Consider the following 12,700-nt stretch of genomic DNA (forward strand, 5'->3'; position numbering starts at 1 on the left):
CAGACTATGATAACAGTTTATCTAATTTACAGACATTTTAAGATAAGGATGTAAATATTTGAATATTATTTATTATTTTCATTATGTATTTTTCATTGTTTACTACGTCTTGTAGATTGATTATGATACCGTCTTATGATTATTAAAGTCGGTGTCATGAAATCTGTTTGCTTTCATGCCGACAAAATATTTTAAACGCAATTCCTTTATTTGTACAAACATTCAGTAATACTTGCCTCTCAGAACTATATTAGATGATTCCGTATGACTAACTGTATGAAATGATTGGTAAACAATGGCCTTTACCAATGTAGTTGAACAGTCGGACTGCGAACGGTTGCTGAAAGACATTCAAATGAGAAGAAAAATAGACCATCGTATTACCCTAAGAAAACTGGTCATGTTCTTTGCATTGTTGACTTTATTCGGTATCATATATTTTGGTTATTTTTGTTCAGACAACCGTTGTTCATTATCCTATAATCCCAAACCGGCCATTTATTCAGAATGGACAGTAATGAATCTTCTATCAACTAACATAACTGGTAAGAATGTGTGTTATAATTTGTTTCCCAACATTTACAACTTCAAAATATTATTTTTATTTTAGACTTTAAAAGTGCTAAAGACACAGGTACAGGAGTGAGTTACAATGATATGCAAAGTGAAAACCAATTACGTTTTGACATGAATGCACATGATGTTATGGTGTTTTTGCATATTCAGAAAACTGGTGGTACATCATTTGGACGTCATCTAGTTCAAGATTTAGACTTACAGCGCCCTTGTACATGTCAAAGAAAAAGAAAGTTATGCTATTGTTTTAGACCTAGTAGAAATGAAAATTGGCTTTTTAGTCGATATTCTACTGGTTGGAAATGTGGACTCCATGCAGATTTTACTGAATTAACTGGATGTGTTGATTCTGAACTTGACAAAAATGAAGGAAAATCTATTAAGCGAAGGTAATTAGAATAATAATACTTACAGATTAAATAAAATCAATCTAATTATTTATCTCTGTAGATATTTCTATCTTACTTTATTAAGAGATCCAGTTAGTCGTTACCTTTCTGAATACAAACATGTACAAAGAGGAGCAACTTGGAGAATGTCTAGACATTGGTGTGGAGGGCATCCAGCATCTCTTGAAGAGTTGCCAAAATGTTATAATGGTACATTTTGGACAGATGTAACATTAAATTCGTTTGCGGATTGTCCATATAATTTAGCCGCCAATCGGTAATCAAAATTATGTATTAAATATATTAAGATCCCGAAATTTGGGTAATAAAAAAAAAAAAAATTTTAATGTATGGTTAATTTTAAAAATTAAGTAAAAATATAAATTTTAATTATTGTATTAATTTTTTAGACAAACAAGAATGTTAGCAGATCTATCTCTGATTGGCTGTTATAATTCTTCATATATGAATCAAGAAGAACGGAACAGGGTCATGTTAGCAAGTGCTAAAAGAAATTTATTATCAATTGCATTTTTTGGACTCACTGAATTTCAAAAAGTACAGAATATAAAAAATATGTTGAATTATTAGTTATTATAATTGAACTTTTATTTTTAGTTAAATCAATACATATTTGAAGAAACATTTAATTTAAGATTTGCAGTAACATTTACACAACATAATACAACTCTATCTGCTGTTTATAAATCATTATTAAATGCTGAAGAGTTGGAAAAAGTGAAAAAAATTAATGCATTAGACATTGAATTGTACAATTTTGCAAAGCATTATTTATTTCGGTACTGTATTACATAATATAATTAATATTATAAGTATAATTAATACTTACCCAATAATATATTATTTTCCTATAATAGACGATTTGAAAAATTGCGAGCAAAAAACTCAAATTTTAAAGAACGGTGGGCACATTTAGGCCAATTGCCAAGTCAAACTGCATTTGACTGGGAAAAAGAAGTAGAGACTGAAGCTGCTGACAACGAGGTAAATTATACGTAGCAGTGACTCTTTTTGTTAAACAAAAACAAGCAAAGAAAAGTAACAGATCTCTTGTTTATTTGAAAGAATGTATATTCTATAATAATATGTATGCTTTAATCATTTCCCAAGCTTGTTCCTGCCATGCCAAAATACTAAAATTAAATTAAATGTATTCAGATTCAAAAAATTGAATACAAAAAAATAATAATGTTATTATATAATTATATATAGTTTATATACTAATATAATTTAGTTATTGTTGTACTAAAGGAACAATGTTCTTAAAAAATATTATATTCTCATATCATAAGAAAAGGAAAATAAGTTGTAGAGCTTAAATACATATTTATATCAATCTAAAATTAATTAATATTTGTCCATGGTAAAAGAACCATTCCAGTTAAATTTTAATCTTTATTAATTTGAAAATTAATATAAATGTAATTAGATAATAAAATTAACCATATTGCAGTTTTTTAAATTAAATTTCCAAATTTAAGTAACATTTATCGCTGAAATATACATATCAATAAGAACAAAATATGTCATTAAATCACAGATGCATTATGATCAAAGTTATCATTTGAATTAAGTTTGTATTCTTCATTATCAATTTTACTTTTTACAAGACTGTAATTTGAAAATAACCAAATTCAATTAAATTTAATTACATCATTTAAATTTACTATAACTTGTATACCTGATAAACCAAACTAATTTAAACACTTATTAAAAACATTACACAATTTTTGCCATAGATGTGTTAAATATAGTTTATCTATATTTATATATTCTAACAAAAGTATACTTATTAATTACCAAATATTTTGTGTTTATATAATAGAAATGCATAAATATGTATACATTTATAAATTGTGTGTATTCAGTAAGTTGACAATCTAAAAACTTAATATCTCAAACTTAAATATATTTTAGTAATTTTTATGTTGTAGGGGTGAATGAAAATATATTATATACTTGTACAATATTTAGTTAATCTTATTTAAAATGTGAATATTTTATGTGTCCACGTGAGTCTGAATTTGATTAAATATAAAATATTAGTGTTAACATTGTATAAGTTGATATGAAATAAATTATATTTATTATAATTGTATTATTTGTATTGTCTACAAAAGTAATCCGGCTAATATCCAATTCTTTCTTATTTCTTACCATTAATTCAACAAGAACTTTTTAAAACTATTAAGTTAAGTTCAAATAATTGGATTAAAATCTATACTTTATTTAATGTTAAAAGAAACATTGGCGATCATCTTGTTGTAAAGTAAATAATTTACCTGGCCATGTATACTGCTTAATTGTAATTTTACTGTTTTTAACAAATACTTATTACCATAATTTTTCTCCTCATCTTAAATAAATTTTACTCCATTAGAATCTTGATAATAATAGATATTTTTTGTTAAAATTTTCAAGATTCTACTTAAACTAAGCTGATTAACCAACACATCATTAACACAAAAAAATGTTATTTTTATTTTCAAAAATGAATATAAATAGAAGAATAACATAAAATATGGTTTAAAAAAATTAAATATATTTTTTATAAACTGAGATTCTGATTTTATTGTTCATATATAATTTAAACTAATTGTATTATATATTATACACATAACAAATAGGCAAATGGATATTAAGTACATAAAATAATATGACATATTTAACTATGAATTGGAGAAGAGTAAAATATTTCTATAACATTATTTTAATGTATACAGTGAAATAACAGTAAAGAAAAATCAATATTAAAATATTTTTTAGTCTTATAATTCACTTTAAATATTGGATTAACTATTAGTTATATTATTTTTAAAATACTGATCATATTAATAAGTTTTGTTTAAAGGTCTTACAATATTACTGATGTAAAGGTTATATTTGTAAAATTAAAAAAATAACTTAAATAACCTATAATTAAACTAGTTATACTATGTATAATGTATACAATAAAATTTTATCTTAGGGTGACTACGAACAGTTAGAAGGCACAAAGTATACATTGTTTTGTTTATAGCAGCGTTTGCTTACCAAGAGCGTGTGAAACGATATGAGGGGATACCCGAGAAAAATGTATTTGAAATAGTTTATTATTTGTGAAATATTTTATTTAATAATTTGTTAATTGTTGACATAAAAGTCGATTTTTTAAAAATATATAAGTAGATAATTCTTTATTAAGTATAATATAATATTATACTTGGCGTGTACCTCTACCTACGGTTACATAGAGCAATGGTAGGAGGTAAAGAGGTATATAAATGAAAAAAGGTTGAGAAACGCAATTTATAGGAACACTAAAACAAATATTTTGAGTATTTATCTGTAGTGTATATAAATTATATATGAATAGTTGTTTTTTCATAGTTAAGTTATCTGAGAATGAAGTTTTTTTAAGCTAATAAAAATATTTAATAATATTATTTTATTGTATACCTAATGTACTAATATAATAAACCTTCTAAATGTTCAATTAATATAATTGTTTAATAATATTTAATTTATTAGTTTACAATTGGGCTTAATATATACATAAAAATAAAATAATTTATAGAAAAAATACAAAATTATAATTTATTATTAATGGAATGATTAATTTGTTATTTGTTGTTCCTTTAATATTTAAGCAATATATTATAGTTAAAGTATAGATTGTTCTAACATGATTTTATCATAACCATTAGATGGCGGGTATGAAAATCTTTCCAACACAATGTCTAATATTGCACCATCATCCACTGAAATAAATACAATAAAATTAATAATTTTTCATGTTAAACATTTATAATAATAGCTCAGAGATAATTTCTATGCAGATAATCAATAAGCTAATATTATAACAAAATCAGCACAAATTTTTTTTTTCAAATAAACTCAGTCCCAAAATTTCAATACAAAGTAGCTGTGAAAATTTCCAATAAATACACTATTGGTTTATTGGTATGGTATATTATTTCTAGTCTAACAATTGTATCAAAGAAAATATATCATAGTAACTAAAAACATAATAGCTATTATTTAATAATTTAACAAATTTATAATTATAACTTAAAAAAACCATAGGTGAAAACTAATGTATGAACTGTGTTTTTTTTACTGACCAAATAAAGCTGGAAATACAGTTCCTCTTATTCCTGTAATCGGTTCATTAACTGGTTGGCCATTAATTGAATAATTTAATTCAACATGGTCATAGTAAATACCCTAAAAAAAAAAACATTTTATTGGTTTATAACACCTGAGATTTAATAAAATAATCCAGATTTTAATACTTACAATAATATCACCTTCTTCAATAGTATTATCTATAGCTTTTAATACTTGCTGGTTATGTCGTTGTGCTCCATCATTGCACAATACCCACGAGTATTGATCATGACCACCAGGTGCTTTACACAGATCTACATCATTCAGAGCTAAACCTACTCCCCAGATTCCTAATCAGAAATATAAATATTTAATTAATCAAAACAAAGGCACACAGCTGTTTCACTTACCAGATTGTTGTACTTTTACTTCAAAGTAACATTTATTTTGCACTATTGGTGCAGTACACAAAACACCGCCACTACCGCATATTCTAGTACCATTTTTCACGATCACTACTTCATTACCTGCGATTATTACATTTTAAATAGAGTATATATCAATCATTCAATTATATATTGTCTTATACCCATTCGGCTGGTATCCAAACATATAGGGTTGATTAGTGGAAAGGATGTATGTTCTGTGTACTTGATGCCATCGAAGCATCTTTTGAAACATGACAGCACAATTGCCATCAAAATGTCTAAATCTTAAAATTAAAATATTATTTAAAATTGCTCTAAAAAAAATAAAGGAAGCACACTGAATGATGGAAGTTTGCAGTTGGTTTAGTAATTTGGTACATTATTATTATCAATGTTATGCTGTTACTTATTTGTGTTATCTGTTATCAAACAAATCTGGATGTATTCTGTAAATAACAGAATACACAGCAAGTTGAATAAATAATTTTAATGAAGTAATAGACACCTGAATACAATACTACTTTTTTAAGTCAATAGGAATATAAGAAGTGATTACTGATTATGCGAACATCTTAAAATGGGGTCTACAGGTCGCAATCATTAAATAAATTTAGATAAACCGTAAAACATAATCTAATTAAAAATTAGTGTTGTAATTTAGTAATTAATGGTCATATTTGCTGAGCATTGCTTAGGAATAGATCATGTATTTGATAAACCTATTAAAGCATACTGTAATAAATAATAATTATTTAAAGTAATGTATAATTGGCATGTAAGCACGATAGCGGAATAATTTGGCCATTAAAAAAATCAAAAAGACGTTCATTATTAGTAAATTAGGCAGTACCTTGTTATTATAATGTTTTTATTTCTCTAACAGAGTAACAAGACAATTAGGAGTATTAGATTGTGGTGTAATAGGATTTTTTTTTTTTTTACAGAATATTCCAACATCATATCAAACAGTTTATTAAAAAACATTTATCATATTATATAAAGCAATTTAAACTAAAAATGTTAACAATTTTTATTTATTTAGATAATTAAATAGGTATTACAATTTTCTCAGAAAATATATCAGTTATGTACATTTTCAATTTTATTTAAATATTATACAAAAAAAAAATAATAATATAATTTCAAAATCAAACAAATAGATAGATCTTTTTTTTGGCATGAGATTTTAATTGTCTTATTGTTTGAAGAATTCAAATGTTTTTTTGTATTTTGATATCAGCGTTTTTTTTTTTAATTGAAATCAAGTGCCTGAAAAAATATAAGTTAATTACTTAAATTATAATTATTATCACCAGATATATACCTATTTTCAGTTTTGTATTTTAAAATGATTGCATCACTAAACAATATATAATAAAAAAAAATAATTTTCTAGTCTACAAATGCGATACTTAGTTTCTTTACAAATATGATTTTATTTTGTTTACCTTAATTCTGGATTTTTGTTTAAAATATCCAAAGCACTTATAAATTTCTTGTTAATTATTCCGAGGTCAGCACCATGTTCAAGTAGTCTAGTTATAATATTAGCATCGCCAATTGTACAAGCATAGTGCAATACGCTATTACCACTATTATCCTGATTGTTAATATTGCATTTTTCAGAATCTAGTAGAACATCAATAACTCCACTCATTTTGTTCTTTACAGCCAAATGTAATGCAGTATATTGTTCAGAAGTTGTCAATGAATTAATGTCTGCTCCATATCCAATCAACATCTTTAAAATATTTGTTTGGCCATTGGCTGCTGCAACATGAAGAGGAGTATAACCTTTATAATTTGAACAGTTTATATCGATAAATGTATTGATGTTTTGATTCTCATCATCAATGCCTAAATAGTGTTGCACTAAACGTATGTCACCATCAGATATAGCAGTTATAATTTTTCCAATCATTTTTTGCTGCAATGTAATTTCAACACTACTTCTTCTCACTCTTTCGACATTATTTTTCTTATTAATTTTAAATGTCTCTATCATTTTGGAATTGTGAGCACAATCAAAACAAGTTTGACCTCTACGATTGCACACTAATGGATCTCCACCTTGTTCAATCAATATTTGGACTACATTACTATAACCCCATTTAAAGCTTAAATGAAGAGGTGTGTCTCCCTGATTGTTTTGTACATTTATATTTAATTTTGAGTCCGAAAATTCCATAAAATATAACAATGCTTTGACACATAGATCATGACCATTTGAACAACACAAATGCAAAGGAGTGTTACCTTCATTGTCCCCGATCATCAATGCTTTATTATGTAACAAAAACAATAATGCATTCTGTTGTCCTCTAAGTGCAGCATAATGGGCAGGTGTAAGTGAAAAATTATCCAAAGCATTTATATCTGATCCATACTCCAAGAGTAATTCAATAATAAGTGGATAACCATAAAAAGCTGCTACATGAAGAGGTGTGAGGCCCTGTTCATCTTTATACTTTACACAAACCGCCGGTTCTTTTAATACCTCTTTCATACAAGAATCGCATTCACATAGAGGATGACATTTTGAGCTAGATTGTTGTATTTTCACATATTCTAAGGTTTCTTTAACTTTGTAGTACTGTCCATTGCATATATAATTATAAAAAGTACCATAATTTGAATCTTGGAAGTTTGTTGATAGTTTAAGATTAAAATTGTGAAATTTGATATGTTCAATAGCTGCTTCCAATGAAGTTAAATAGAAATTATCATCAAAGTCTTTAATATTGCTGATAATAAAATGTTTCATAAAATATATTTGAGCATTCCAATTGGGTATTTTACAATGAATGACTAAATGGACTAAAGCACTTAGAATATTATCCACTGTAAAGTTGTTATGTCCATTAGACAGTTTTAAAAATGTATCTTTTAAACATTTAAACTTTCCAATAATAGTTTTATGCATATACAACTTGGATAATTCACATCTGGCATTTGGTATTGCAGATTTTACTTCTTGGTCCACTTCTAAGTCAATCATAGCAGTAGAATAATTTCGTATAAGTTTATTTAACTTGGCATCTTCGGTTGCTACTAAGACATTTATATTATTCATCAAAACAGTATACAGTTTATTTTGTATATAATACTCTACTGCAAGTTTAATATTGTTTTGAAAAAAATTATTGGACTTTTTAGTATGGTAGTTTGCTTTTTTTAAACATTTAGTATACAAATTTTCAATGGATTTTTTCTTATCATCAATAGACATATTAATATAGTCATTGGATAATAAAAAATCATCCATTAAGGATCTTAAGTCTTTTAATAACAATTTATTGCTTTTGGAATACAAAAAATTTAAACAGTCTTGAACGGATGTTATTACAATAATATCTTCTAACATAGTAGCACAGTTTAATGGGCCATCAATACATATTATTTTATAACTGTGATTATCTTCTGTATAGCATGTTTCAATAAATAGTATGTCTACAGTGTAAGTCTTGTTTTCATATTGACATATAACTGCATGGTTGTTTACAGAAACATCGTAGCCACTTATTGTAATGAATTTTAAATCTGAACACTTACTAGGAATTAAAATGTGATCATTAAAATCTTTTTCAGAATATTTATTTTTCGAGAAGGAACCTTCTCTAGGAACACATATAGGCCATCCATTTTCAACAGCTTGATAAAATGTTTCTGCAGATGATTTGCAAAGAGATATCAAAAATTGATTAAATAAAACATCCTCGTCATAGCAATGATCCATTAGATGACTAAAAAAAAAATAATAATAAAACTAATTATAACTTTAATTATTTAAAAAAATTATAATATACTTACATTGTTCCAATTTGTTACGGAATAAAATAAATTTAACTAATAATTAAATGCATCTATAATTTTTCATTTGTTGTGTTTCAGTATAATTGATGCTGTACTGAAGTAGTCTATATTATAATCCTCTGGCCCATTAAATGTAGAAGTAAAAAAAATATTAAGAAGCAGTCGTTTCATAGCATAAACAAGGTTCAATAGTTGTTCTGTTGTTATTACGTAATACGTAATATTATGGTAACGAGTATTAACTATTAACTATAATAATATTCATATTATATTTAAATACTTTATTATTATTTTTTATCACAGATCGGATAAGAAGAACTTAATATCCGTGGCATCCATAGATGTTATCATGCAACCTTCTGTTCCACAAAATAATAGTTCTAAAGTCAATTTGTTCAAATTGAATAAATATTCAAAATGTATAAAACATTTTTTTCTAAGAAATATTTGTTCAGCTGCTGTTTTATCCAAGAGATATTTATTATAATATACTCCTCATCGTTAATTCGTGGTGCCGATGGATTTTTATTACTTATCATATTTTAATTTTTTGTAACAAATGTTTATTGTTTACCTATTAATACAACTGTTATTTAGAATTAACATTGGTTAGAACAGTTAATTGTAAGAATAAAAATAATTTGAAACAACGATTGATCAAGATCGTTTTAAATTAATAGTTATGGGAGCCCCCAGTAAAAATAAAACCCTTTCAGCTTAGTTTACCAAAACAAGACCGTATAGGTGTTTCCAATTTTATATTTCTGCATATTGAAACAAAAATGACCAACATCCATTTTTAGAAAAATGTGAATTATTGAACGAGGTCGATGTTATGTATATCTACTAATACTAATGTATTTATTAAAATCATTATAGGACAATTTGTTTTAACTTTTATTGCACTTAAACGTGAAAATGAAAAACATCGCATCAAAAATCAAATAATCTGGTTAATTAAAAAAAATTCAATACCTATACCTACCTATATCATACCAACTTTTCAGATAGTGTCGCTTATCAACTCATAATATTTTTAGTATTGTTCTATTGATTGGTTCAAATACTCAATATAGATCAAAGTTCATAAAATTATCAATCCAGGTCTTCAATCTTCATTAATAATAAATATTAGTATGTTGATTTAAGTACTACTAAAGCCTTAAGCCTATACTTAACAAATGTCTTACATAATATATATCAAAGACTAAAGTATCCATTATGAATATTCAAATATTATTTATTATAATATTTGATATAATAAATAATAATAACTTAAAATATTGCAATATGGGTAATCAAAAATATTTATATAAGACATAAAATATTTGAATTGATTACTATCTGCCTGCTGCTGATCAGCCACGTACCTAAGTACCTAACTAAACATATTATATTCCCTTTATAAGTCGACATTTTATTATTTATACACCATCATCAACTCATTTTGCATGTACCACGTATATTATATATTATATAATCTTTTTTCTATACTGCTTGTGATCTATATATAAGTACAACCACAAACTACAGAAAGTTTCAATTCATCGAAACTCATTAAAGGAAAGTTAGATTCAAATTTGATTTATTGAATATAGAATTAAATTTGTAGAATATACCTAGTATTATAATTTTTATTTTATTGTTTTACTTTGTTAGTATTTAGTAATTTAGTATCCAATAAATGGTTAAGAGGATGTCAGTGCACTGTTGAAAGTCGAATATAAAATCAAATAACAATAAAATATAAAACCAATATATCATTCGCTCAAAAATATTATACTCTATAAATTTGTAATAAGTGATTTAATTTTAAGACTACTCAAATCATAATAATTTTAGGTGAAAGTATTTATTTATGTTGTGGATAGAGTCTGAATGAGAAAATAATTTAAACATAAAAATGACCAATGGGGTGAGCATGCCTAAAAAATCACCTGATATTTATGGTATACTTATATAAAACGTTTTATGGCGGGTGGCGCGGTGCAATAAATTATTATACATAGTTAGTTTTATATAAAATCTTTTTATTTTTAGATAATAATTTCTAAATACACTTAATTGTTATTATTATAGCATTATTGAATAATAATTCTCCTAGTCTAAAATATTTTCTTTTCGATGAGACATATAATAAATTGTAACCATAATAATATTTAGAAAAAAGTTCCAAATATTTCGGCCACAGGCCTATTGTTATTAATTAATTTACGGTCCGAGGCCCGGGGATTTCTTGCACCCCTAACATCTATAAAGCTTGGGAAAATAACTCATTATTCGTATAACATATAACGTAATTCATTATAATTGGTTTATTATAATGAATGACGTATAAAATCTATAAATTACGTATATTTCCCTATTCCCTGCCCTTCCACATTCAAAATATTACAATTTCTTATGCGAATATTAGCTTACAAATAACATGTATACATATTCACACGACTATCTTCAAAATTAGCATCTTTTAGAGGTACCTATTTTTCCGTTTTCTCGACTACTACGAGTCTCAATTCCATTATCTCGACTACCTCCTCAGTCTCGACCAACATGAATTTGTCATTTATATAATTAATATAATTTTTTTTTATTATTGTTATTAATTAATCTGTGACAACAAAGGCCATTGGATGGTTTTATTCATTTGTAGAGGGGAGGAACTGTAGGTTGAAACACTTTTTTTTTTATATGTATGGCAAGGATTCACCCATCCGGGAGCTAGCAACACCCGGCCGGTATCGGCCATACGTACACTCAGAGCGTTTCCGTAATTGAGTGTACGATCGCACCATACCAAGCCACAATTAATATAATATCATGGCCCATGATTCATATTTCATATTCAAATGCTGCAAAATTTAATGGAGGTAATTTCTGCACTCCAGCAATATATAAAAGATGGGCAAGTGGGTATCGCTCTGCTGTATAGTAGAGATAGAGAGTAGATCACTGGTCACTATAACGGGTGTGTTAAATTTGAATGCAATGACAGGTATCATTGTTTACGAAAAACGATTCTAAACGAAGATGATTTATCAGTCAATGATAATTAGTAGGATATATTATATTATTACCTATACTTAAATTGTAATATATCGTTATTTTACTTGATTTCTGAAAAAATTGTTATTTCATACGCCATAAATTTGTTTCTATATTGACGCTGAAATTTTTTTTACAGTTACCTGAAGAAAAATTTATAGATATCTTTGTATTGGGTTTTTTCACCTTAGGTATAAATCATAAAAATTATATGAATTTTCAACTTCAAAATTATTTGCAAATTTTCGCGATTTTGATATATTTTGTAAGCATTTGAACTTTAAATGCGTATAAACAAAAATTGTGATTAACAATTTTTGATTTTTTTACTACAATAAG

The 12,700-nt window shown here is 25.9% G+C and overlaps 3 protein-coding genes across 4 annotated transcripts; 1 reads left to right on the forward strand and 2 right to left on the reverse strand.

Annotated features, from left to right (window-relative positions):
- Window positions 1-65: 65 nt before the first annotated feature.
- On the forward strand, window positions 66-2,804 carry LOC113552825 (heparan-sulfate 6-O-sulfotransferase 2). 2 transcript variants are annotated; one of them, XM_026955774.1, is made up of 6 exons: window positions 66-545; window positions 611-965; window positions 1,051-1,242; window positions 1,376-1,523; window positions 1,584-1,765; window positions 1,844-2,804. In XM_026955774.1, exons 1-6 carry the CDS (start codon window positions 296-298, stop codon window positions 1,983-1,985), a joined length of 1,269 nt encoding a protein of 422 aa, XP_026811575.1. In that variant the 5' UTR covers window positions 66-295; the 3' UTR covers window positions 1,986-2,804. The 2 variants fall into 2 exon arrangements, with proteins under 2 accessions (XP_026811575.1, XP_026811574.1); XM_026955773.1 differs by having other exon boundaries at window positions 68-545; window positions 1,027-1,242; window positions 1,844-2,793.
- A 1,706-nt stretch (window positions 2,805-4,510) lies between these two features.
- Window positions 4,511-6,026, reverse strand: LOC113553493 (SPRY domain-containing protein 7). The gene is made up of 5 exons (XM_026956849.1): window positions 5,665-6,026; window positions 5,486-5,602; window positions 5,265-5,425; window positions 5,090-5,192; window positions 4,511-4,726 (listed from the first exon to the last, which is right to left on the reverse strand). Exons 1-5 carry the CDS (start codon window positions 5,771-5,773, stop codon window positions 4,629-4,631), a joined length of 588 nt encoding a protein of 195 aa, XP_026812650.1. The 5' UTR covers window positions 5,774-6,026; the 3' UTR covers window positions 4,511-4,628.
- Window positions 6,027-6,679: 653 nt separating this feature from the next.
- LOC113551241 (ankyrin repeat domain-containing protein 27-like) lies at window positions 6,680-9,603 on the reverse strand. The gene is made up of 3 exons (XM_026953367.1): window positions 9,314-9,603; window positions 6,952-9,246; window positions 6,680-6,772 (listed from the first exon to the last, which is right to left on the reverse strand). The coding sequence occupies exons 2-3, from the start codon at window positions 9,237-9,239 to the stop codon at window positions 6,715-6,717; spliced, it is 2,346 nt and encodes a 781-aa protein (XP_026809168.1). The 5' UTR covers window positions 9,240-9,246; window positions 9,314-9,603; the 3' UTR covers window positions 6,680-6,714.
- Between the last annotated feature and the right edge of the window lie 3,097 nt (window positions 9,604-12,700).

This window comes from Rhopalosiphum maidis, chromosome 2, assembly GCF_003676215.2.
Source record: "Rhopalosiphum maidis isolate BTI-1 chromosome 2, ASM367621v3, whole genome shotgun sequence".
Lineage (NCBI taxonomy): Eukaryota > Metazoa > Arthropoda > Insecta > Hemiptera > Aphididae > Rhopalosiphum > Rhopalosiphum maidis.